The 26,730-nt window shown below is 59.5% G+C and overlaps 1 protein-coding gene across 1 annotated transcript in view; it reads left to right on the plus strand.

Annotated features, from left to right (window-relative positions):
• Window positions 1-26,730, plus strand: part of KDM4B (lysine demethylase 4B) — a 132,122-nt gene that overhangs the window by 84,728 nt on the left and 20,664 nt on the right. The window contains 4 exon segments of the mRNA XM_081803684.1: window positions 2,398-2,535; window positions 16,034-16,230; window positions 23,644-23,745; window positions 24,237-24,436. Of these exon segments, the coding sequence (XP_081659810.1) occupies window positions 2,398-2,535; window positions 16,034-16,230; window positions 23,644-23,745; window positions 24,237-24,436 (637 nt within the window).

Below are 26,730 nucleotides of genomic sequence, written 5' to 3' on the forward strand. Positions count from 1 at the left end.
CGTGCCTGCAGTACCCTGGTGGAGGGAGGGAGGGAGGGAGGGGAGCAGGCAAGCCAGCTCCGTGGGAGAGCTGGATGATGCTGTCCAAGGTCAGCTCAAAAAGGATAAGAAAATGAGTAATTACGTTTTCAAAGAAAAAAAAAATCCCTACATTTTAATTTTAATTGTATTTACCACCCATTTCACACAGCCCGGTGCACGGAGCCAGCCCAGAGAATCCTTGCTGTGGCCGGGGGTGGGGGTGGGGTTGCTGGCGCCTCTGGGACACTGAGTGTTCTCTCCCCACCCCAGTCTCCTGCTGTGCATGGGCTTCATCCCCCACACGCCTGTCACTTGGACAGGAATTTTAAAATATAACTTAATGCACACTGACTTCCCTTGATTGGTACAATTCATTACTTGAAAAGAAAAATATCATGTTCTTAAGGACTGGCTTTTCTCCAGGCTGTGTCAGTTTTGACTGATTTTTGACTCCGTGGTTGGCTTTTGGAAGTCTTCCGCCCCCCCCATCCCCCACGCCCCCACCCCCTCAGGGTCTGACTTCTTCTTGGTGACTTAAATGAATCCAGCAATTCCTGCTCATCTCTCTGGAGGAATAAACAAAGATTAGCAAGCCTGAGAACTCCTACAAAGCTACAGTAGAAAGGTGAACAACCTGATAAATGGGGGCAGAAGGAGACACTTTGCAAAAGGGGGTCCCTGCAAAAGGGATGCAGACCCAGGCGTCGTAGGCCTCAGAGAAAGGGGATCGAAACCACGAGATCCTGGGCCCACCTGGCGGAACACCCCCAAGCGCCGGCGAGGAGGAAAGCGATGGGGACTCCCCACCACCAGCAGCGTGGATGCTGAATGGGGGGACCGTCGCAGAAAACTGCTGTGCAGGTTCTCGGGAACCCGATGTGCCACCGCCAGGAGACCCTGCAGGAATGCAGGCATGTGTCTGCAAGTAGATGGGCCCCAATGCGTTCTCGAACACTCACCAGAGCCCCACTCCAGAAACAGCCCACGGTCTGTCAGCAGAGGACGGGGAAGCACCCAGCAATACATCTACACAGCGCGGCTCCCTTTAGGAGCAAGAAGGGACAGAGGCAGACACAAGAGCACAGTCCGTGCGAAGCCATTTCACGAAACCCGAGAAAGAAATGTACTCCTCAGTGACAGAGGCACATCTCACGGTGGGGGGATTGCTGGGTGGGGGGCTGCCTGCGGTGGTCCGTTCCTGTTCGGGGCGCTGGTTACTCCCAACTCCAGACAACCTGTAATCTGTGGCTTCTACCAAATCTTCAGTCAAGGACTTCAGAGTTACTCTCTCGCCACCAGCCTTGGTTTCCACATCCGTGAATTGGGCTTCCAGCCCCACCTCTCATGTTCTGGGACAGTGACCACTTTAACTTGTTGTCCTTCTTTTGGATCCCACATCTTCTGGAGTGCTTGGGTGAAGGGCTCAGTGCCACCCCGGGGGGAAGGAGAGAGGGAGTCCGGGGGGGAGGCTACAGCCCCCACCTTTTCCTCCAGGCCTTGGGGTGGAAGTTCCAGAAGCTTCCGTCTGGGCTCCTCGTGGGCCCTCTTCCCTGTCACTCACTCACACCCAGCTCCTTGGTTTGGGGTCTCTGTTTTGGAGGCTGGATCAGACCATTTGAATAGGTCTGGAACCATCATCAGCTCATTTGACAGAGTTCCGACCTTGACATTGTGTCCTTATAACACGCCGTTTCTCCGGCCTCTCTGACCTCACTTGGAAGGAGCCACCTCCTGGGATATAAGGGACAGATCCAGGCTTATGACAGCCAGAGGACTTAGGTTATTTTCCAGGAATGTTTCGTGTGTGCAGCTAGACCTATTTTCCTCACAAGGGCGAGACCCTGTACTTAGAGCACGCCCCGCCCTGTGCTGGGGGGGGGTCACTGTGGCTGATGCCAGCCGTTTCCGAACATCCTACGGTGGACAGCAGGCGGGACACGACCACCTGCCTCCAGACCAGGAGAACCCCTCCCTCCCGAGAGTGCCTGGAGGCGTGGCACTCAACAGCCCCATGCGTCGGTCACCTTGGGGCCCCGCCCGGGGCTGGTGGCAGCTCTTGTCCAGGCCACGGCCACACCTACTGCCCCGTGGGAAATTGGCTGGAGCCCTTGGACTTAGGCGGAGCCACCTTCCACTGGGCAGAAGTCCATTGGCTGCCGAAGTTGGGGCTCCCTGGCACTTGTTGGGAAATCCTTGAGTCCACGTGCCCCTGCTGTGCTGGCTGGTGGCTCCTGGTGGCGTCGGCCACCAGCCTCTGCCTGCCCCAGGTCGGCTCTGCTTCCGGTAGGGGAGCCGCGTGGTAACCGCCATTCCTGACTCCAGGCCTTGCCCCTCGCCTGTTCGCTCCTGCTCACCTGTCGGCTCTTTCCTCCTCAGATCACACAGGAAGCCGGGGAGTTCATGATCACGTTTCCTTATGGCTACCATGCTGGATTCAATCACGGGTTCAACTGTGCAGAATCTACCAATTTTGCCACTTTGCGGTGGATTGATTATGGCAAGGTGGCCACTCAGGTAAGTGCCTGCAGAGCCTGTGAAGGGGTCTAAATGGGGGGTCAGCCCCTCTCAGCCCATTCCCTCGGACCAGGGCCTCTGTGGCTTCCGCTTAGACTTGACAGGGGCCTGGTCTCTCCGCCAGGGTCTGATTCTGGGATCCTCAGTGAACTCATCCCCAGAATGTTCCTCCCCTGGAACGAGCAGGGAGGAGGCATGGGGCCTGCGACCTGCAGCCGGGGGCTTTCCTTCCCCAGCAGACCCTGCTCTCTGGGCCCTGGTGTCTGGGCCGTCCATGGAGATCACTGAAGGGCAAGAGGACTCCTCTGATTCTTTTCCTGGAAATTTGCTGTTCTGGGTCTCAGAGGGCCTTGCTGCAAGGAGGGGCTGTTGGTGGGAACAGGCTTGTACCAAGGGCCTTCCTCCGAGGACTGCCACCACAGCCCTGGGCCCCTGTTCCGGCCTCTGCAGAAGGTGGTGCGCTCTTCCCGTCAGGCTGGGCTCAGGCTTTGGCCCAGCGTTTCAGCCCATTGGCCTCTCTCCACTGCAGACAGCCCAGTTACTCATGGGTGTCTCTCTAGCACTGGGGCACGAGGAACAGGAGAACCCCCTCCAGCAGGGCCAGTGCGGTGTGAAAACAGGGTGCTTCCCATCAGCCTCCCAAGCTGGAGCCTGGGGGTTCCTCCGAGGAATCGCTTGGCCAGTTCCAAGTCAGCGCCCAGGACCGGGGCAGTTGGAGGGTTTCTCACAAGACCCAGCAGTCGTGACCCCGTGGGGATCGGCACGGAGGCCACTGGCCGTGTGTGGGTGTCGTGGCCTTGAGCTGTGGGGGTAACACACGCCATGTCCGAGGTTCGGTGCATGACAAGCGACATGAAATATCACGCAGATAATTGGTTCGTGCTGGTTATGTAGGCGATGTTTTTGGATAGATTGGGTTAAACCAAATATATCATTAAAGTGAATTTTGCCTGTTTCTTTTCATGGTTTGAGTGTGGAGACTGGACCGAAGATTACACAGGTGGCTTGCGTCCTGCCTCTGGTGGGCAGCTCAGGGCTAGACGGATGGGCTCCCCTTTATGTTTCTAACCACTCACTTTTCTAGCTTCGCTGTTTCAGGGCAGTTCAGAAAAGGAACTGAGCTTTGCAGGAAAGAGACTGGAGAGGCACTTGGGGGGTTAGGAGTGTCGGGATTGTTATCCTGGGGGGTGCTATCTTTGGCAGAGATGCTGGGCTTCGCTGAAAGAGAAGAGGTGGGAGCATCAGGATTTTTTCTTTTTCTTTTTTTTCCCCAAAGATTTTATTTATTTATTCCATAGAGAGAGACACAGCGAGGGAGGGAACACAAGCAGGGAGAGTGGGAGAGGGAGAAGCAGGCCCCCCGCGGAGCAGGGAGCCCGATGTGGGACTCGATCCCAGGATCCCGGGATCATGACCTGAACCGAAGGCAGACGCTTAACAACTGAGCCACCCAGGCACCCCAGGACTTTTTCTTTTGAGCTAAAGGAATGATGGAATGTCCTGGAGCGTGTGGTTTTGCTCACGTGACCATGGGGCACTGTGGACGGTGAGACCGTGCATGGAGAATTCTGTGGGGCCTGTGTGTGCCGAGAGCCCAGGCCACGGTGGGAGCTGCGATTGAGTTGTAAGCTCTGGACAAGATTGCAGGCTTGTCCTGGAGGTGCTGTCAGCACTGGAACCGCAGTGGGGCCAGCAGGGACTGCCCAGATATTAAAAGCAATTTTGGGTTCAGCCATGTGTTCACAAACAAGTGACATTTGGGAAGTGCCGCCTTAGATTGGGCCTCCACGCTTACATTGCCAGGCGGTGTAGCGTGAAATTACTGAGCGAGTGGTGTGCAGCGCTCTGCGCAAGCCGGGGTTCAGGCGGGTGGCCGGGCCCTGTGCCGGGCTCCCACGTAGAGCCACCCCAGCTGCCCCGACCGCGGGGCGGGAAGGTGAGGACTTCAGCCGGGAGTGGCCATTGGCCATGGGGCGCCTGGCCATGCAGTGCTGGATGGCAGCCCGCAGGCTTTTCGGCGGTGGAACGGGCTGGCGGTTTCTGCCTCTTCCAAGCTCTGCTGCCCAGTAACTAGTCGAGGCCGGAGATGCCGCGAAGGCACCTGGCCCCTCGCAGACAGCCACAGCTGAGGTGTGTCAGAGGCAGGACCCGGCAGGGGCAGGGAGATGGTTGAGGTCGGGTGGTTCTCAGGGACCTGCTGGCTCCTTGGCCGCATTTTAGGGAATGGATAGTGGGGTTGGGGGAGGATCCCAGGATGCTTTTCCTTTTTTTTTTTTTTTTTTTTTAAGATTTTATTTATTCATTTGAGAGAGAATGAGATAGAGAGAGCATGAGAGGGGGGAGGGTCAGAAGGAGAAGCAGACTCCCCGCCGAGCAGGGAGCTCGATGCGGGACTCGATCCCGGGACTCCAGGATCATGACCTGAGCCGAAGGCAGTCGCTTAACCAACTGAGCCACCCAGGCGCCCCCCAGGATGCTTTTCCTAAGCAAGGGCTTCTCTCTGCCGGCCTGAGCTGCCCACCCCCATCTGTACTTGGGCCAGTTCCTTCTGATACCTTCCTTGGAACCCAGGGAGAGCATCTCCACTTTCCAGATTTTATTATTTTTATTTTTATTTTTTTTTTAACAGACTTTATTTATTTATTTGAGAGAGAGAGCATGAGCATGGGGGAGGGCCAGAGGGAGAAGCAGGCTCCCCGCTGAGCAGGGAGCCTGATGAGGGACTCGATCCCAGGACCCTGGGATCATGACTTGAGCTGAAGGCAGACGCTTAACGACTGAGCCACTCAGGAGCCTCAACCACTTTCCAGATTTTAGAAACTTTCAACTTGGTTCTTCACCTACTTCAGGCTCTTAGGAAGTCCCCCCACCCCCCTTGTCCCTTTTCTGTCATGCTCCCTCTGTGCTGGCACATTAGATGCCAAATTCTTGCACCTGGCCGGCCTCTGTGAATTTCAGGTATTTGTGTTCTTTCTTCTTCTAGAGCAGGGGTCAGCAAACACGGGCCCACAGGCCAAATTTGGCAGGTTACCTTTGTGTGGTCCTCAAGCTGAGAATGATTTTTAAAGAGTTGTGCAAAAAATCACAAGAAGACAATGCAACATGTCACTTAAGATGAAACTCAGATTTCATGTTCATAAAGTTTTATTGGCACACAGCCACACCCATTCATTGACAGGCGGTCTCTGGCTGCTTTTGCCTGCAACAGTGGAGTTGGGTAGTTGCTCCAGAGACCACCTGGCCTGCAAAACTGAAAGTAGTTGCCTTTTTGCCACTGCAGAGGAAGCGTGCTAGAGGGTTGATGACATGGCAGACTCTAGCTTTTCCCGTCAGCCCCGGCTTGGGCCGGTCAGGGCCGACCAGTTGCCTCTTGCACCCTTTCCCAGCCTTTTCCCAGGGTCTCTGGCATCAGAGGGGCTGCTCTTTCAAGCCCGTCGGCCCCCGTCGTGACCCACACCCAGCGCCGTGGCTGCCGCCTCTGGAGCCTCTGGATGGGCCTGTGAGGGTGCTGATAGCTGTGGTTGACCAGCAGGCCAGGCCAGATGCCAGCGTGCCGCTGCCGTTCACCTGCAGACTTCCCACAGTGGAGCGGGAGGCCCAGGCCTCGGGCGCTGGTCTGCCTCCGCGGGCCAAAGGAAGCCGCTGGGCTTAGAGCCTCCTACCAGAGTCCTCAGAGGGAGCTCCTCGGGGCCTTGCACCCAGGGTCCACTCTCTGGCCTGGCTTCCTTTGACAGAATTCACACCGGAGCACCCCCGCCCCCCGCAGTCAGCAGGAGGCTGAGCTGCCCTGGGGTCACTGTCGAGTTGACATGGTGTTTGGGTGTTTGCTCTCTTCCGTGGTTCTCCTTTCTGAGCCACTTCGCTGGCATTAACCTTCATGACCCATCGGTGTGAAAGAGGAGAACCACATGGCTGCTTGTACCCTCCCAGGCCTGGATCCCACAGCCCCGTCCCCGAGGCACAGCAGCAGATGAAAACCCTGGCTTCCCGGGCTTCCCATGTCCTGGGCACAGCTCTGGGCCTCCATCTGGAGCAGAGGTGGATGGAGGGAAATCGCCCCCAGGGTTTTACGTAATTAGGGAGAAGCCAGCTGGGGGGCCAGGGTGAGCAGAGACCACTGAGAGTGCCCAAGGGTCAGGGCTGGGACTCCCAGAGGAGGAGGCAGTGATTACAGGGACAAATCGGGGGGACTTCCTGCCAGCTCCACGTCCCCAGCAGGGGGAACAGAGGGGCCTGGCACTTTGACAAATGTATAACCCCACTATACGGGTGTGTGCAGTGGGGGGTGCCCAAATGTTGATGGATGTTAGCTCTATGTGGTGGAATTTGGGTCCCTTAAAAACATACACTCTCAATATGTGTCTGTTTTTTTTACAACTTTCTTTTAAAAAAAAAAACAAGTATAGCTTTTCAGGGGAGGGAGGAGTGATCTTGCCCTTCCTGGGGGCTTCTTCCGTAAATGCCCTGCAGCCCCCAGAGGTGGAAGGTTTGGGCTGCTGTTGTCGTGGTAGGGGTGGTTTTGTTGGTTTGTTTTAGAAATGGGAACGAAAAACCAAACCAGCCAACAGGCCCAAACCAGGTCACTCCCGCCCAGCTTCCATTCTCCCTCGCCACATCGGGACCAAGGGGAGCATAGAAAGTCACATGCAGACTCAGCCACCTGAGCGCTGCTGAGCACTTGCTGTGGGCGTAGGATGGACCCGGGAGAGAGCTGGGCCTCCAGGGAGAGGGTGAGAGGTGGAGCAGTGAGCAGGGGTCCAGGGACCCGAGGATGCTACGGAGCCTGGGTGCAGAGCAAGTGTGGGGCCTGCCCCTGGTCACGTGCTACTGCTGGTTTGTTTTGAGCCCTCAGCTGGATCGCTCCTTGGAGGGAGCACTCCTTTCCCCTGTGTCTCTCCCTGCCTCTCTCCCTTCTGCTTTGCTGGTGGCACCACCCTGCTTCCAGGTGACCCTGAACTTTGTGATCTCTCGAGGCCCAGAGAGGTCAAGTGACTTTGCCAAGGTCATTGCAGCAAGAACCCAGAACGTCCACGCCCTGCCTGTCTCCCTCATCCCACTCGGAGGCAGGTGCCTGTTGAGAGTTCTGGAGTATACTCTTCCCGCCCGCAGGTGTCTCCAGGCTGGCGGCCGCCTCCTGGCAGGGGTCCAGTGCTCAACTGGGGCGGAGGAGTCGCCTCCTGAGGCCTATGCTCCATTTCCAAGGACCGAATTCCCTGGGCACGTGCTCAGACGGGCAGGCTTTGTAGTGGGATTTCTATCGGGGGAGATCAGAGGGATGCTCCAGCTTCGCCCGGAGAAAATAAATGTGCGCGCACCGCCCTTTTTAGGTCTGAACTCGAATTAGTCCTACAAGGCTGCACGCCATGTTGGATTAGCTCAGTGCAGCCCTGGCTGCTCCCGTGGTGGCTGGCACTGGGTGAAGCCCGACAAGGGGCTCTTTCCTCCATTGAGGTGGTGCTGGCGTCCCAGGCCACTCCACAAGGCAGGTGCGGAAGTTGACTGCGGATTAAACAGAGCGAGAGTGATTTAAAACCTTGTTTGAGTGGCCAGGAGCCCGGGTGCACTTAACTGATTTTCCGCCAGCTGTCTGGGCTGCCGCCTGCCGAGAGCTCAGCTTCCCTGGGAACTGTCAGCTCCCCTCAGAGGCATCCGGCAGGGAGGGGGCTTCTGCTGAGTGTGGAAGAGGGGAGAGGGCCCCCAGCCCCCCAGATGCACTGCACGCAGGGTGCGGGGCCTCTCCTCGATGCCCCAGCCTGAGGCCCATTGGTCTTTGTTACTGTAAAATGTGAACCAAATTGTTCAGATCGTGTGCCTTCTGTTTTTTGGTAAGCGTCCTGGGGAAAAGGCAGGGTGTAAACAGTGGCTGTGGGCTGTCCTCTGTCTAAAAAGAAAAGGCCATCTATGTTGTGTTGGTAGGTAGAGAACATTCTGGAAGGAGACACAAGACTGGGTGAGAAGCAGGTGCTCTGGGTGGGCCCCTGCACTCCTTCTGGTCTTCCCCGGGCTGTACCCTGTGAAGTGTTGGCGGTCCCCAAAAGTCTCTTCTGAGCTCCGTTTGTGTGTGCCTCGGGTTCCCCCTGCATCAGTGAGCAGTTGCTGGCAAGACGGGAGCCCTCATTCTCCGGTGGGGTCCACCCTGCACATGGTAGGTCCCAAGTTCTGCAGATGGCAGGCATTTAGGGCCCACGTGTCAGTCGGGGGAGGTCAAGGTCTGTGGAAAATTTTTGTGTTTGCTTCCCTTGGAGCCACCTGAGGCTGATGGTGCATAGCCCCCGGAAGCAGCTTTTGCGGGGGGGAGGGCCTTGTCGGAAGTCCAGCCCACAGAGACCTACAGAGTGGGGCCCAGGCTCGGAGGTGGAGGAGGGCGCAGACCCCAGCTGGGGCTCCCACAGCTGAGGAGCCACGGAGGCCTCAGGGTCACTGAGGACAGGTGTGTGTGGCGGGGTCAGCTGGTGGAGCTCAGCGCATGGGAGGGCTCTCCATTTGCTCCACGATGTTAAAGGAGGGTCTGGCTTTCAATTTTTTTTTATCTTACCTTACAAAAATGCACTGTTTTGTATGTTTTCGGTCATTTTGCGGGGCGGGGGTTATGATGGCTAGTAAAGGGTAATTCCTCAGAAGCTGAGAACAAAGCACTAGGCCTAGGAATCAGACGCAGAGAAACGCTTCTGTTGCTTTTCTCTCGCTAGATGAGTAGCACAGGGAGGAGCTGGAGAAATAGGAGGCAGGGGTCTTGTTTTATTCGGAAATGTGCCGATGCTGACTGATCTGTCCATCCCAGGCTGGGAGCTTTGCCTGCGTGGTCTCATTTAAAACCCCCAACAGGGCGCCTGGGTGGCTCAGTTGGTTAAGCGACTGCCTTCGGCTCAGGTCATGATCCTGGAGTCCCAGGATCGAGTCGCACATCGGGCTCCCTGCTCAGCAGGGAGTCTGCTTCTCCCTCTGACCCTGCCCCCTCTCATGTGCTCTCTCTCATTCTCTCTCAAATAAATAAATAAAATCTTTAAAAAAAAAAAAACAAAAAAAACCCCCAACAGCATGAGGCTGGTCCCCTTCCTATAGAAAGGTCTATTAAAATGACTTTCTGCATCCCGTCCCGTCCCTGTCCCTGTAGGCAAGGCATGACGCCAGCCTCCCGAGGAGGATGCTGGGCGCATTTCTGAGCCTGCAGGTTGATGCTTTCTTTATATTTAGCAAAAGTGCTTGCAGAGGAGACCCCGGATCCAGTGGGGCAAACTCCAGTGCCCTCGGTGGCTGGATGTGTCCTGGGCCGTGATGGGGAGCGGAGGGGCTTGTGGGGCGCCCAGTCCCAGAGGAGCCACGGATCCCTGGCTGCCTGCCAGCTGCTGACTGGGGCCCTGCCTGCCATCCCGTGTGGCTGGGGAGCTTCCCGTGAGCAGTGGCGAAGTGCTTTGTACAGTGGGGGCCATGGGAATGCTAATAAATGAGATCCTCGAGGATGTTATGGGCTTTACTATTGATTCCTATGAATAGGTTGATTTTTTTTTTTTTTTTTTGCTTTAAAGCCCAGAGAGGGAGAGGTGGAGTTAGGTGGTGGCCCTCAGTAATCATCCTGCAGTGGGGTCCCCTGTGGGAGTCAGGGTCTCGTGTTGGTGGCCTGGGAGTCCCCGCTGCCAATTGCCCTGAGTGCCAGGAGCCCCAGTGCTGGTCCGGCTCTGTGGGCCCTCTGAGCCTGCCCCCTGCCCCCCGTGGCACGGACAGCCCGAGCCGAGAGTGTCGCTGGGCCCCGAGAGCCCCCCCTGCTCTGAGCCTGACGACATGCCAACTTCTATTTTTTCATGCTTGGGAAAGAAAAACCCTATTTGTCTCTGCTTGGGGCCCCTGCTATGATAACCAGAGGCAAATCTCCACCCTGCGCTGTTTTCTCATTTTCCTTGGTCCTAGCGGCAGATCCTGGGAGACATGCATGAATGTCGGGCTGTTTGATATGTCAGTCTTCCAACCTGGGGTGACAGCCTCCCTGCTCCCAGGTCGGCGCTCAGATTAGGCCCAGGGCCCCTAAACTCCGAGGTCATAACTCTTGTCATTTGTCATCTGGAAGTGACAAGAGTGCTTCTTGTTGAGCCTCTGGCTGGCGTTCTCAAGATCCCTGGCCTTTCGGGTGGTTCTGACAGGAGTGATCCACTGGGGGTCACAGAGGCCTGTGTGGCTGTGACAGGAGGCTCTGTGTTGAGAGCGCCCTGTCTGGGGAATGGCCCGGGCCCCGGCTGGGCTTCTGCCCACTTCCTCCCTCCTCTCCCCTCCGCCTCCCCTCCCCTCTCTGCCTGTCTCCACCAGCGTCCTTGGGGCCCCTGGTGAGATGTCCGAGGGAGTCAGTTCCTGGGAGGGTGAGGAGGCATCCTGCCGCTCGCCCTCCCCCAGGTGCCTCTCTGGTCAAAAGCAGCAGTAACTGGAGGGGCAGGACGAGGAGCGTGCACAGGAGGTCCTTGCTCCCAGCGAGCAGGGGAGGGCTCTGTGTGTCTTTTGTTCCCTGATGCCACCGAGAGCTGCTGCAGGGAGGGCCCGGCGTGCGGACACCCCCTCGATTCAGCCTCGCCAGCTGAGAGCACAGAATAGTCCATACATGGCAGATGGGACCCTCCTGGAGCTCAGAGTCTGAGACCATCTTGCTCCGGGTTTGTGTGGCTTCACAGTGGGTGAATCTGATCTCAGTACCTTAATTCTTACTCACCTACAACCTTAGGAAGTCAGGGGCCCCTCACACCTACGTGCGCTCCGGGCCTGACTGCGCTGGGCTGCAGGAGGCTTTGCGCCGGCTCTGCTGTTCGCCCTCCCTCTGCCGCTCTAGGCGCAGGTGCAGTGGTTCTGAGCAAACCCAGGCGCCCCAGGGCCCGACCCCTTCGTTCCTCAGGTGTCATTTCAGAGACCTCCATGCTTGTGTTCCTCCGTGTGTGAGTGCCTGGGTTCGTAAAATCAAAAACGCCGGGCGCTTCCAGGCAGAGTGTGTGAGATCTGTGGCTGGGGGGTTAGGAGCCAGTGTCTCTGCTACGAGGGGACCCAAAGCCCCCAGACAGCACGGGGCTGGTCCTCTCAAGCCCCCGGGCACCCTTTGAGGCTGGGTCTGGGCCCCGGCGTGGGTGAAGGGCAGCTGGCCCAGGCCCCCTGAGGTGCTTTTGGCCTCCAGGGGGGTCTGTTTTCACAGTGAATGGCCAGATTGGGCTGTAGGTATGGGGGACAGGTGGCCTAGAGGAGGCCGAACCTGAGACCAGGCCTCTGTGCCCCAGGGTCTAGGTGCTTCCTTGGCACCTGGTGAGAGCTGGATTCCGGAAGCGGCTAGTGGGGAGCGTGCAGCCTGCTGTGGTCAGTCAAGAACAGGACTGTGGGAAGTGTGCACAAGGACACCTGTCCCGGGCAGTTCGGGCTGCTGTAACAAAGGACCACGGACTGGGTGGCTTGTAAACAGTAGGAATGTATCCCCCGTGGTTCCGGAGGCTGGACGTCTGAGAAGAGGGTGCCTGGGGGCTGGGTTCTGGTGAGAGCCCCCAGGCGGGTTGCAGCTGGCTGCCTCCCCGCTCTGTCCTTGCATGGCGTGGGGAGAGGACTTGGTTTAGCTGTACTTACCTCCTGACGTTCCCATCTCCAAAGGCGGTCACATTAGGGGTTAGGGCTTCAACCTAGGGAAGGGGGGGGGCACAGCTCAGTCCACAGCACGTGTCTGTAGGGGCTCACACAGTTCACCGAGGTCGGCCTCTGGCACACGCCCCACTGAGGTCCTTAGGCCTCGGGCTACCCTGTGAAAATCATTCTGCCCCTTTAATCAAGGTTCAGCAAACTTTCTGTGAGTGTTTGCAGGTGTGTGGGCCACATGGTCTCCGTGGGACCGCTCTGCTCAGCTGTAGCAGCACCAACACAGTGGTGGGTGTGGCCGTGCCAATAAAACTTTATTTACAGACGGGTCATGGGCCACATTTGGCCCACTTTCTGTCATTGGCCTACCGTCCACCTAAATGACATACCTGCCCAATGAAGAGACTTAGAAAAGTCAACGCACACGAATGGCTTGGCCCCACAGTTGAAAGAGCCATGGTGGATGTCTGATGAAGGAGCTTGGCTTTTCCTAAAGATTTTTGTTCATGACGGGGGCCTTGTACTTGTGAGCGTGCATGTTGTATTTCTTGAGATCACAGATCCGTCCCAAGAACGTTTCTGTCATTTACACGGTGCCCCGGACCAAGGCTTAGCAGCGGCACTGGGCACCGTCGTGCGGATCTGCCCACGGCCATCGAACAGCCTCCTTACGGTTCCTCCTGTGTGCACGTGCGGTCTTGTTGGTACCGAAGGGGAGGCCGGCTCTGCCTGGGCTCCTCAATTCCTCGGAGAGGTCCCTGGGAGGCGCGGCACAGGGACCCGCTTGCCTCAAGTGACAGGAATGGCCAGTGGCCGCGCCTCATCCAGGGTTTGCCAGAGCCGCACCTCCCGCTCCCCCGGGGCTGGCAGCCGGTTCTGGCAGCTGGGGGCTCTGTGCCCTGGCCGTGGTGCAGGGGGCCCCTCAGACCTCCTCCCCACATTTGTGCCCCATTCTCATCAGAAACTAACGACACAGCCAGCTCCCTTTGAGGGCACACGCTCTATGGCGGGTGCTGATGGGGGCGGGGTGTGGGCTGCTAACTTGGGGAGCTGGTAGGAGAGCAGCGGAAACTATCAGCTTGAGTGACTCCAGCAGATCCTTGAAAATGCCTGTCTCCGGTTTGGGAGTGGGACGGCAGGTGGGAGAGGGAGAATGAAAACAGAGCGATTTGCCCAGGCCTTGCCCAGGCCGTCCCGAAGAGCCTGCTGTGAACCACCCCCCCGGCCCCCACTCTGAGCCTCCTTCCCAAGCAGCTCCTGCAGCTTGGAGCCTCTGTGCTTGCCCCGGCCGGCCGGCCAGCTGCAGTGAACCACCAACCTGTGATGGCCCCAGTCACAAGGTACCCGGTGCTGAGGGCTGTTGGGGATCTGGCGCGCTCGGCCCCAGGAGGAGAAGCTGGGTCTTCTTGTCGGCCTTAGCAACCTCACCTCCCTAACTGGCGGGCCGACGGGAGCCCGTGGGTCCGTGGCGCCTGCCCCCCGAGCTCAGCTGCCCTGCCAAGGAGGCGATGGGGCCGTGTCCTAAATCCCAGCGGCTGTCGCTCCCCTCCCCCGGACCCAGTGCTTGCTCCCTGGGTGCCCGTGCTGCTCCGGAATCCTCCCCCACGGGCCACAAGCCCCACCGCAGCCAGAACCAGGGGAGAGGGAGTGTGGCTCCAGCCGGGCCGTGGGGCACGGGCCAGCCTCCAGGCCACCCGGCGTTGCTCCTCGGAGCACATCTACGTGTCCCCCTCCGGGGTGCACACAGGTGCCTTTTTTTAATTACTTAAGGAAAAGCAATTGCAGAGCCACTCCATACAAATCCCTTAAGCCGCTGTCGATGGGGGCTCTGGGGAGGCCGGGGCCCGGGCCAGGAATCTGAAACACGGGCACCATCTGTGCTCCCGCCACTCAGAAGCCAAATTACACCGCCAGCCTTTCTCTCCTGCACAATTTTTCATTAAATGAATTGCTTTTGCTGGGAATTGCTTGTCCATAAATATTCCCTCCTGCTTGGCGTGGTCAGGTTATTGCCGTCCCCAAGTCCAAGCTCCCAGATCCAGCCCTGGGGGGTGGGAGGGAGTGGGGGTGGGAGCTGGGGCTGCAGAAAATTCCTCAGGACACTTCCTGAAGCCCCTCCCGCAGCCCCGACGCACCCACGTAGATGGGGGTCCTCAGTGATGGGGCAAGCATGGAAGGGCTTGTCAGGGCAAGGGGCACGGTTGCTGGATCCAGTTACATCCTTTCCTTCCTGCCATTTCCATTGAGAAAGTGACAGTGACAGTGACACGGTTGTAAAGGAGGGTGAGATGCGTGTTTAAAATGGAAACGTGTTTTAAGCTACGATTTTGGAAATGGGCCTCTCCTAAGCCTGTTTATTTGATAGGGAGGCAGAAAGGGGCCGAAAGCGTTCTGAGCAGGCAGGCGTTCAGAGTTGGAGCTGCAGGGGCTGCAATGCAGGTGCCCTGGGCGTGTCCCTGAAGGGTGGCTGCCCTGAGGCCTCTGGTCAGCGCTCACAGGACAGGCCTTCCTGGGTATATTTGTCCCCATAAGGAGGTAAGGACTGTGTCCAGTTTAGGCAGGAGGGGCACCCGGAGGTCAAGACCACCTCCTTGGGTCCCCTAGGCCACCTGCTTCCAGGGCCTGCGTTATCCTCCAGAGTCTAGACCAGTCTGCAAACCAGGCCCTGGGCCGAATCCGGCCCTTCAGTTGTTTTTGTAAATAAAGTTTTATTGGTATACATATTCGTTTATGTATTACCTATGATATTTCTGAGCCACGGCAGCAGAGTTGGGAGGTTGTGACTGGGCCACTGCCTGGCCCTTTATGGACAGTTTGCCAGCCCTGCCCTAGACCAGTGGCCCCTTAGTTTCTTTCCCTTTTTGCAGTAGGATGATTTTCCAGTCCTATCTTGGTCTCATCCCACAGGTAAGTCGGAGACCAGGGCTGCCTGAGTTCTTCCTGCTGATGGAGGAAGGTTCTTGGCTCACTGGCTAGAGCCCAGCTTCTGGAATCTTTAGCTGGCTTTTCTGACCCACGACTTCCCAAGGTGTTAAGTGTCCCTGAGACACCTGTGTGCCTCCTGCATGGTGCCCGGCACTGGGGGCCACCACGATGTGATGACATGGAGGAGAGGCTCCAGGAACATGTGGCTTGTGGGAGTTGTTCAGGGCACAAGAGGGAGGGGTCTAGACAGCAGCAGAGGGGACAAGAGGGACCCCATTTCAGCTTGTCCTCGCCATGCTTGTTTGCCCCGTGCTTGAAGCTCCCAGACACAGAGGACCCTCTGCTCCAAGGCAGTATTGCTCCAGGCCCCCTGGTACACTGTGCCCGCCCCCTGCCTCCGCGGGCCACTCTCAGTCTGAGTTCTGGCTGCCCTGGGGCAGCCGCTGAGTCTCCGGGTCCTGGCTTCCTCTCCCCAAACCCGCGAGGCAGAGACCGGGAGCAGGCACATATGCGCCCTTGGGTGCCCTGCACTTTCTTAAAATCACTTGTTTCCTCTTTTGCTCTCAGCCTTTTGGGACTGACCGCTCTCCCCTCTTCCTAACCTTCGAAATGACTGCTGTTAGGAAGCACTCCACATGCATTTTGGGGGGGACGCATGTCCGACAGCTGGCAGGTTTCGGTTAGAGCCGACACGTGGGCAGCTGGAGGTTGGACCCTTGTGACCTGGGGCTCCTGAGCTGCATCTGTCTGCCTGCTGACCCCCGAGTCCCGCACAAAGGGTCTGCTGTCATACCCTTGGGCCTCGTGCTGGGCGGGGGCTGTGACCCCACAGGAGTGGGCCAGAGGCTCCCACTTGAGGGCACGGCTTCCACTTGGGACGGAAAAGCGCCGTTTCCTGTCTGGAGGTAGAGGTTCTAGAAAGGAGAGAGGCCGGGGTGGGACTCACCCTGCCACGGGCTCAGCAGATGTCCCCTGCCCCCCGCAGTGCACGTGCCGGAAGGACATGGTCAAGATCTCCATGGACGTGTTCGTGCGCATCCTGCAGCCAGAGCGGTATGAGCTGTGGAAGCAAGGCAAGGACCTGACGGTGCTCGACCACACCCGGCCCACGGCCCTGAGCAGCCCAGAGCTGAGCACCTGGAGCGCCTCCCGGGCCTCACTCAAGGCCAAGCTCCTACGCAGGTGAGTCACCCAGGAGCCCGAACCACTGCGCCCTGCCTGGTTCTGGTGGTGCTGCCCCAGCCACTCCCACTCTCCACCTGGCTGGTGGCTGCAAGCTGTCCCCACCGCCTTTCCCCCTCCATATCCCCTCCTCATCCCCTCCTCCTCCTCTCCTCCTCCCCCTCCCTCGCCTCCCCTCCCTTTCTCCTTTCCCTTTCCTTCCTTGCTCTCTTCCTCTCTTCCTCGTCCTGTCTCTTCTGCAAATGTGTTTCTCAGGCCTCGACTTCCCCGAACATGGTCAGTGGGCCCGGGGGCAGGTGGTGTCTGTGTTGTCAGTCAGGTTCCCTCCTACTCCTCGTTCACCAGCTCCTGGGAGGCCAGTCCTTCGGCCCTTGGGCCACACGGTTTCCTCTCTGGGAGGACACAGGCCGTCCCCGTCACTCTTGTGACAGTCCTGGACATGGGAGCCCTGTTTCTGCGTGTCAGGGCTGCTCGGGTCCCTTCTTGGCTCCGAGCGATGGTAGGTCTCGTGCTGGAGCCTATGTGGCTGCCGCACCCCTGCCCTTTGGCGTCTGTGGGTGCTCATTTGGCACGTCCAAAATCCTGCTGTTTGGATTCGCGATTATGGCCGTGATGCAGAGTCCTGTCCCCCCACGGATGTCCTTTACACCCCCATCCTGGCTCGGAGGGCCCCTCTCCACAGTGTGGACCCCTCCAGGCCACATGCCTGGCATTGGGTGGGGGAGAAGGCAAAGCGACAGCACCCTCTTGGCCTGTCACCGAGACTGTGGGGACGTGGGGGGCGGGTCTGGGCTGAGGAGGAGTCAGCTTGGGGCCGGGAGGGAGAGACAGCTGGCAGCAGTGCCCGACGGCGCCCCGCTACCCAGAACATCGGTCCATTGGCTTTTTGTGGGAGCACCCAGGCTCCCCGGGTCTGAGTGCTCTTGGACAGTGTTCCGCCGGATTCCTTCCTGGTGCCCAAAGAACATTCAGCACATCCTTGCTGGGCCCCCAGCCTTGAGCTGGAACCGTGCGGTGCGGGGCCTGACGGGCTCATGGCCGCTCGACGGCATGAAAGCCGCTGTAGACAGTGACATTCCGTAAACCAGTGCGCGTGGCGTGTCCCGGTAAAACTTCATTCACGGACGCTGAGATTGGAATTTCATATCATTTTCCCCTGCCGCCAAGTAGGACCACTCTTGTCACTTTGTGAACCATTCGAAAGCGTCATCACCGTCCTTAGCTTGTGGGCGCCGCCAAATCAGGCAGCAGGTGGATCTGTGCTTCGGGGAGAGCTTTTCCACCGGCAGCCACTCCATCAGTTCCGGCTTCATCTTGTCCCCACTGGCCGTGGACGGTGTCTCGGGAGGCTGGGACAGAGCCCTCCTTCGGGGAGCCCCATTGGTGGCACTCCCGCGCCCTACGGGGACAGACACCCTTGGACCTATTTCTGGGAAAAACCATCCTGGCCGAGGGGCCGTGCCGGCCCAGAGCCTGCCCCCGACCGGGCTGTTCTTGCTACCCCGTGTCTGTCTGTGAATCTGCGAATCTTGGGCAGTCTCAGCCTCGCTGCATGGTTTCCCCACCCTGGGACCCCTCTCTCTGAGAATGTTCCGGCAGCTCCGGAATGCTTTCACAGCTGCCCCTGACAGCCTTCGTGAAGGTGAGTCTCTTTTTTCTCTGCTTTCTTTTGTTGCCTGTCCTTTTGATTTCTGGCTCTCCCAGCGTTCCTTGCGGGGAGCAACTTCTGGGTGAGGCCAGCCTGCAACAGAGCGAGGAGTGAGCTGGTGGAAGGCTAGCTCCCAGGCCAGACGCGCATTTGCATAATGGCTAATTGATTGTGGCTCAGCCTAATTGGTCAACAGAGCGGATTGCCAATAAACAGGCATCACATCCCAGAAATGGAGTGGCAGTAGAGGCTGTCTGAAGAGCCTGCCCAGAGGACAAGGGACCCCAGCCGGCCGGCCCAGAACCTTCTGTGCCAGAGGAAGCACCCTCCACCCCCTCTGCCTGGGCCAGCCCCTCACTGTCCTAGCCCCCTTGTCATACACTCTTGCTTTCTGGAGCCTTCCTGTCTTCCCAACTCTCCCTCCCTTGCTGCCGACCAGGGGAGCTGTGGTAGGCAGCCAGGGGGACTGGAGTACAAATCAGGCTTGTTCCCAAGGATGGCATTTTCTTTAAAGCCTTTAGTATGTAAAATACGGCTGATTGCCTTCTTTTTCTTTAAAGTCATGGGTTGGGGGGCCTTTCTCAGAAAAAGCGGGCTGGGGACTCAAGGCCAAGCTGGATGCCCCTGCCCCTCGGCCTGAGCTCAGTGACTGTCACGGAGTCCCATGTGACTCCCTCCTGGCCATGTGGTGCTCTGCCCTGACCAGCTGTGCCAGCTCCCCTGAGCCTCAGAGGGTTTGTTTTGGGGGAGGGATGTCTCCCCCTGAGCATCCTTGGCTTGGGCCAGAGAGTGAGGGCGATGCTGGCTCTGTCCCCAGACCAGGTCTCTCCCCTTAGCACTGGGGACTCTGGGGCCGGATCACTCTCTGGGAGGGCACGTTCTGGGCACTGTGGGAGGTTAAGGAGTCACCCCGGCCCCCACCCACTCAGTGCCAGGAGCACCCCCAGTTGTGACAACCACAGATGTCCCCAGACATTGTGTAAAATCCCTGAGCAAGGGCATGGCATTGGGGTGGGCTCCTCACCTGCCCACTGTTCCCCTCCATTCTTTGAGTCCCCCTGTGGCCCCTTCTCCTTCTCTGGGACCTACAGCTTCTCCTCGGTCCTTGCTCAGACCAGCTCAGCCAGGCCCCCGCCCCCCAAAGTTTCAGCCTTCTGACAGCTTGCCCCCCCAAACATCGCCTCAGAGCAGAAGCCAGGTGTTGGCCTCTCCGGGAGAAATGATCTGCACCCTACTTGTGGCCCTCCTGCGGATCCACACCGAAATCTGGTCGTGTCAATTGACCCCGCCCCGTGACAAGCGCCACGAAGCTGTGACCTTCCTGCCTCTTGATGCGCGGCTCCTTGGGTTAGCATCCCCATGCTCTTCCTCCTCCTGTTCTGAACGAGTAGCCCTTTTCCGGGTGCACACTGTCTTCCTCTCGGCTCCTTGTCACTTCTGACAAGGGCTTTGAGAAACGCCCCGCGTCGACCGCACGTTCCAGCAGGTGTGCGATCCGCCAGACGCACGCCAGCCTCGCACGACATCCGTGCAGGCCGTGCTCAGCCGTCTGCTGACAGGAAGATGGAGAGGGGCGTGCTCCCTCGCGGGGACCCACGGGTCTCATCCCGCCGCAGCCTCTGCCTGCTCCTGCTGACCTTGACCCCTGTCTGTCCGCCTGGGCCACTCTCCACCCACCACCCTCGCGTCACAATGGAAACAGGGAGCCCAGGTCCAGCCTCCCACCCCTCCGACGCCTGCTGACCCGCAGGCGGCCTGTGTCCCCTCTCCTCCCTGTGCCTGACACCCTGAGCCAGGCTGGAGGTTACCACATCTCTGAGCCCGCTCCCACCAGCCCCCGCCAACCCCAACCCCAGCCCTGCCCTGCTCCTGAGCCCTTTCGCACAGACACACCTCCTGGCCTCTCAGGAGCGAGCCCTGTGACCCTGGGGCCTGTGAGCCCCATGGCCCCAAAGAGCTTGTTGCCCTGATGGCCCACGTTTCCTCGATTGTTCTCCCCCAGAGCACGCACCACAGTTTCTGAAGGTGAAATCCTTTCCTTGCTCTCGCCTGCTTGTCTCTGGGGGCAGGCAGTGCTGGGGGGTGAATGAGGAGTGCGTGTCTTGTGGCTGGTGGGGCGGGGGGGGTGGTGTGGAGAAGAGTCTTGGGCACAGGGCTCCTGGCCCCCTGCTCCTGGATGCAGCGGCCATGCTGGCCTCGGGGCCTTGGCAGTCCCAGATGCTCCCTGCAGAAGCAGAGGCCCTGGGCAGCGGCCGGTCCTGTCAGAGCTGGCTCCTTGGGTGCTTTGGGCCCTCTGTCGACCAGGCCAGGAGCCACTCGGAGCCTGCCGCCTGGACAGGGGTCCAAGAGGAGCCCCTCACACTGCCTCTACTCCCGTCTGAGGTCCAAGGACACCTGCTTCCACACTGAAAACATTAATGTCGGTATTTGGGCTCAGTCCCAGTCTTTGGTTCCCGTGAACTTATGGCAGTGACCCGCAGTCAAGCCTGGAGGGTAAAGTGCATGGTTTTTCTCCACCTGCTCCTGAAACACCACCATGACGACCACACAGGAGTGACCGAGAACAGCAGAGGGAAGGCGGCTGCTGAGCCGTGTCCGCAGACTTGGACAGGAAGGAAAGGGTGGGCAAGAGAGCCCCACCTTTGCAGCACAGAGGAAGCTCGGATCCGAGGCCGTGCAGACAGGGAGGAGGCTGGCTCGTGCCGGGAGCTCTGGAAAGGCCTGGGATTCAGAGACACGGGCGCCTCCTGGGCCGGGGACCACAGTGGGCTGGAGGCCAAGTGTGAGGTGCTGCAGGGCTCAGGGCCCCCACCACCCCATCTCCAGCAGAGGATGGGGTGTGAGTGTCTCCAACTAGAGAGAAGAACAGGGCCCACGTAGGAGATGGTGCGGTGAGCCACCAGACACCTGGCCACTCGGGGGTCACTGGGGGGTGCACCTGCCAGTGAGGAGAAGCCTGCGCAGCTCGGGGAGAGCTGGCTCCAGGTGGATAGACAGGTGGGCTGGGAGTCAGCTTGAGGTGTCTCCCAGGGCTGAGAAGTCAAGTGGAGGACAGGGAGATCATGCCACAGAGGCTCCCTGAGCAGCTGGGGCCTCTGTGACATGTTTTGGAAAGAGAGGAAAGAACGTTGCCTGGGACCCAAACACTGCATTTCCAGATTAAAAAGTCTGGCACAGAGGATGAAAATGATCCATACAATGCACACATCACTAGGCAGTTTCACAACTCTCGGGTTAAACAGAAGGTCCCAAAAGCTTCTGAAAGGAACAGCTAGGTCCACATAAAGAACAAGAGATCCTAAAGGCATCGGACTTATGCTACAAGCTAACATGCAAAGGAACAGCCCTTCAAAAATCAGAAGAGGAATAATTTTCAACCCAAAAGGATGTGCCTAGCCAAATTCCAAACTAAATGTGCAAGGGGATAAAGATCATTCTAGACACGGAAAGCCTCAGATTTCCCTTCTTTCTGAGGAAGCTACTGGAGGATGTGCTCCAGCCAAACAAGGGTATCAACCAAGAAAGATGTCACATCGAGGGACCCGGATCCCACGCAGGAGCCTCCTAGGCAGTCTCAAGGGGGCAGGTCCCTGGGTGTCCTCGAGGAGTGTGGGATGCCCTGCGTCAGAGACCACCCACGAGCTTGGAGATCAGCAGGAAAGCTAAGCATCTAAGACGGGCCAGTTCCCAACTCCAGGAGGAGTGAGTGATCAGCTGCGTCACTCATGGATGAATGACACCTACAGAATCAGGAGAAGGGAAATCTGAATGTCACCACGTTGACCGTGGTGGCAGATGCGGGGAGAGAAGCGGGGGGCTTGGAGGTGGCAGGAGGCCGGGCCACACCCTTCATGCCTGTGTTTGTGGCGGGGCAGAGACACGTAGAAGCAAATACGAGCGGGGGAGGCACCTCATCTGGCACGCTGGCCCGGGGGTTGCCGCTGTGGCCAGACTGCATGACCCCGAAGTGCATGGTGGACGCCTCTTCCTGCCACTCCGACAGACTGGCTACACGTTCTTCCAGTGTATGTTTTCACAAGACGGGTATTTTCTTTGCATGCTGACATTCAGCTTGCTTTTCCCACTCTGCGGGGGCGGGGGGGGGTGGCCTTCCACCTATGTCTGTCAGTCTGGCTCCGCCCCGTTCTGGGGGGTCTCTGCATTAGCAAGGCCTGGCAGGGCTTGGGGTCTGGCACTGCGGCTGCCCAGAGCTCTGAGCCCCGTGGTGCTTTGGGGGCCGGGGAAGGTCTAGGCTCTCTCAGACGGACAGGACTGCCCCTGGTCGGCCCTGCGAACAGCGGGCAGCATCCGAGGTGGCCTCCCAGTTCCCGGGGCGGGGCGGGCCAGGGCAGGGGGGCTGCAGGAAACCATGGCCAGGTGAGTTCACAGTAGGAGGACGCCCTTCTGGTGGCTGCTGCCTGGGGCCAGCGTGGGGGCTCGCCCGTGCGCGCCCTGTCCTGCAGCATTCCCAGACCTGGAGAGAAGCCCTTCCTCGGGTGACAGCTGGTGACACAAGCCAGCTGCGCCCTACTGCTGTCCTGGGGCTTGCTGCCAGCTGGGGCCACATTCCCCAAAGTGGCTCCACGTGGAGGGCCCCCCGCCCGGCTCCATGGTGGTAGAATGCGTTCTCCCCCCCTCCCCCCCGCCCATCCCCTGGCTCCCCCCTCCTGCCTGGCTCCTTGCCTGCGCGTTCTCCTGCGCCGCCCCCCCGCACCCCCCGCAGTGCACGCCATGATGTGTGTAACGTCATGCCTCTGCCCATGACACTCCCTCCCCCGGAATGCTCCCTGCTTTCCACCTTTGGTCATTGGAGTGGCTCATGTGCAAGCATCACCCGGGGCTTGTCAGCCTGGCCTTGCCCGGGCTCAGGAGAGAGGAGCAGTGGCAAGCCAGGGGCCCTCAAGCGAGGCAGCTGAGCAGTGAGAAGGACCGGCAGCAGTTAGCGTTAGGGGACAGTTAGGAGAGGCCCCCCAGGAGCCGGCAGGGGCAGGCATGGGGAAGGTGGTGAGGCAGCTCTCAGGTCCCTGCGTCCTGGGACAGCAGGGCTGTCGTGGGCACCCCCTGGTGGGAGATGGGGGTCCTGGCATTGGGAGCCCTCAAGGCCTCCCCGGGCCGCCCACCCAGCCCCAGTCACAAGGCCCTGCTTTGCTTGGTGACCTCTTGGTCCTTGGAGGTGCGGCTGCCACGGGGACCCTCATAGGGTCTCCGTGTCCAAACTGACCTCACTGGGGCCACACAGAGAGCCCCTGGAGGGAGGGAAGCCATAGCCAGCGCCTCTCTTGGCATTGCTGACCCTCAGGGAGAAGAAAGGCTAGTGGATTCTGAGGCTTGAGCCTGAGGCCCCACAGGGGTGTCACCCCAACCCCTGGAGGGTGCCAGTGACTTGCCCCAAGCAGGCTTCTCCACATCCCAGCCTCTGTCCCCTCCTTGGAAAGTTCCCAGGGCTGAACAGGGAGGCCCGGGCCGCTGATCTACAGTTCCATCCAGCCTGGTTGTATTCCTTCCTTCCTTTTTAACCGATTCTCTCCGGTTTGCCCTGAGAAGCCATCGCTGAGCCTCAGGTGACTTCTCACTTGGGGCTGAAAGCCGAGGGCCACCCCCAGATGGTCACAGCCCTGAGCGAGGCTGGGCTCTACCCCGGCGACCGGCGAGTAAGGGACACGGAGCACGGGTTCGGGCAGGTGCCCAAGGCCAGGCCCTTAGACGAGGCGTCCGGGGAGTCAGCAGAAGTGCTAGAGCAAAACTCCCTGACGTTTACGTTCTAGACAAATTAGTCTGAAAGAAAACAGACACTGGAGAAAGACTGAGGAGGACAGAAAGGCCAGTCTAGAAAGGAAGAAAGAGCAGACCAGGAGGCCGGGGCCGCCGTAAGTCCACCTTGTCCCTGTGTGCAGGCATCTCCACCCGCCCCCCCGCCTCTGCCCCCCCACACAGCGGCTCCGAGCCAGCACCCCCCACCATCCCACCTCCCGGCCATCGGCACCCGCTCTGCCCCACGCGGCCCCCCTCCACCTCTCTGTCACCGAGCCAGCGCCCCCCCCCCATCATCCCACCTCCTGGTCATCAGCACCCGCTCTGCCCCACGTGGCCCCCATGCCTGTCCCCCCTCCACTTCCCTGCCCCCGAGCCAGCGTCCCCCACCATCCCACCTCCTGGTCATCAGCACCCACTTTGCCCCAGTGGCCCCCGAGCCTGTCCCCCCTCCGCGTCCCCAACCCCCGAGCCAGCCACGCTAGCCCTGGGCCCTGTGACTTTGGGGCACCCTCCGGGGCTCTGTTCTGCCAGCTGGGTGGTGGGGCACACAGATGGGACTTCTCCCAGTCACTTGACCTCCTGTCTGATGACCGTCCCTCTCCAGGTCCCACCGGAAAAGGAGCCAGCCTAAGAAGCCCAAACCGGAAGACCCTAAGTCGCCAGGGGAGGGGGCCACCGGGGCCACCCTCCTGGAGGAGCCTGGCGGCCTGAAGGAGGAGGCCTCGCAGGAGGCGGACGCCGAGGAGGAGGAGGAGGAGCCGCAGTCAGCGCCACCGCAGGGTCGGGAGGCTGAGGCCACGGAAGGTCAGTCAGGCCTGGGGGTCTCCTTCCTGACCCCCAGCTGCCGGGAGGAGCCAGCGGTCACCGTGGCCACAGGGTCCCCGCTCTTGGGAGTCCGATCCAGTTGCTTCCTCACCCGGCTGGCTGGCATTATGGGGGTGCGGTGGGGAGGGGTCTCAGAAACATGCCCTGACCCCGTACAGGGTCTTGGAGTGCTGGCATAGGGAACTGTGCGAGCTGGAAAGGTGCCCTGTGCCGACGATTTGTGGTGCTGCCGCTTTGTCATTGTCCTCGTTGACACCTTCAGCTGCTCCCCTGTGTGCACACGGCAGGTGCTCCCCAGGGGTGAGGGGACGCCGGACTGGGCTGGATGGCAGATCATCCTGGCAGCCGCACCTTGCAGAGGTCACCAGAAGGTCCCGCCTGGGTCCTCCGTCTCCGACTTGGTGGCTGGTTGTTGGGACAAGTGAGCCCAGCATGGCCCTGCTTGCCTTGTGCCTCTGCACCGCTGGGATGCCCCCTGTGGCTGCCGACGAAGGTGATGTGACACCCAGGGGACTCTCTGCCCCCGGGGCGCAGTCTGAGGCCCAGATGAGGTGCTGCTCAGCAGACAGGCCGCGGCACCCCCAGCGTGCCCACAGGCTGGTGGTAAGGCTCCCGTCAGGGAGCAGCTGTGGGGCTCCCTGCAAGCAGCGTTTTTAAGAAGATGCCACTTGTAATAAATGCTACCAAAAAGTAAAGCACCTTGGAGTAAACCCAACGGAAAACGACAGATCTTTACTGAAGAAATTAGAGACGTTTTGAAAAGGAAGAATCACCTTTATATAAACGCAGCGACGTGTGTTGGAGAGCTTCCTGATGGGAAGACACGGTTTCCTTCCAGTGCTGTGCCGGTTCACACAGCCCCTTCCAGTACAGATGGAGGGCGAGGGGTCCAAAGGAGAGGGGTCAGCAGAGGCCGGCCTGCCCGACCAGATGTGAGACTGGCCGTCAGCAAGCAGGAAGGACGGGAGCGAGGGCCCTTGGCCGTGCGAGTGGCAGAAATGGGGGCCGCCGCTCTTTGTCCTGGGGCGGGTGGTGACTCTCAGACGTAGCCTCGGATGTCACAGGGCACACACCATTTGTTTCAAGTTCAGAACACACGCCCAGCTGGACGGTGCAGTTTAGGGGGTGCTCGGGTCCGCAGAGGCAGCCGTAACGAAGCCCCCAAACTGCGGGCTTCCGCGGCAGGACTTCACGGCCTCACCGCTCTGGAGGCCAGAAGTCCGAGTTCCGAGGTTAGGACTTCACAACGGGAATTTGCGGAGCACAGGGAGAAAGCATGGCTGAAATCAGTGGAGGAAACACAGCGCCCCACCCCCGGCCACCTCAGGTGGCTCCCGGTGCGGGTGGGGGTGTGGGGCACGTAGGTGTTCCCAAGCAGTGGGCCTCTAGGCCCTGTATGCCCGTCGTGTGTGCCCTGGGACCTAAGAAGTGGGTGTGACCAAACACATAACCCGTCACATGGGTCCCGTGGCCAGAGCCTGGGCTGTGTTGGATAAATCATGATTTCTCTGAGCTGGGCTTTGGGGTCCAGAGCCTGGGGTCTCATCAGGTGTTTGCATCTGAACCTGGAGGCCATGCAGCCACAGGGAGAGTAAGGGAGGAGTGTGCCATGTGGCCCGTCTGGGGCTCTGGCCCGAGGAGTTGGGAGACTCCGCAGGCCGCTGCCGGCGGGGCTGGTGAGGGCTGGGGCGGCGAGTGACCCGTCCTCCGGGCCTGGGTCAAACGAGAGACATCGTCCCCAGTGCCAGGGCACGGGGTCAGGCTGGCTGAGGGACAAGCCGCCCGTGGGGGTTAGTGGTAGGGAACTTGGTTCCAGCTTGACGAGGCTCTTTGCCTGAGTAGGAATGGCTCACTGAGGCCCGGCTGGGAGCCCGTGGGGACTCCTTGGCTGAGCGGGTCGGGTGGTCAGAAGAGATGAGGGTTTCAGTGGGGCCCTCCTGGGGAGCGTCAGAAGGAGACCTCGCAGCCCAGTGGCATCTCTGCTCCCTCCTGAGCAGACTGGCCTGAGGCTGGCCGGGGGACAGCCCGGAGGACAGATACACTTGTGGTCATGCACCAGCGCCCGCCGACCCCGCTCACCCAGCTGCTTAGCGAAGGAATGATGGCTTTCTTCTGTTAACTTAATTTTAATGGATCTTTACCCAGATCGCTGACTCTTTAAAGACAACCGCCTCCCACCCACGCCCACCGCCCACTGCGTGGGCTGTCACCGGCTCTTGGGCGTCTGTGCCCAGTCCCATCCTGGGGGCGCCGGGGGCCTGGTCTCCCCGAGT

The sequence above is a fragment of the Leptonychotes weddellii genome, chromosome 1 (genome assembly GCF_054177405.1).
Source record: "Leptonychotes weddellii isolate Sample4059 chromosome 1, ASM5417740v2, whole genome shotgun sequence".
NCBI lineage: Eukaryota > Metazoa > Chordata > Mammalia > Carnivora > Phocidae > Leptonychotes > Leptonychotes weddellii.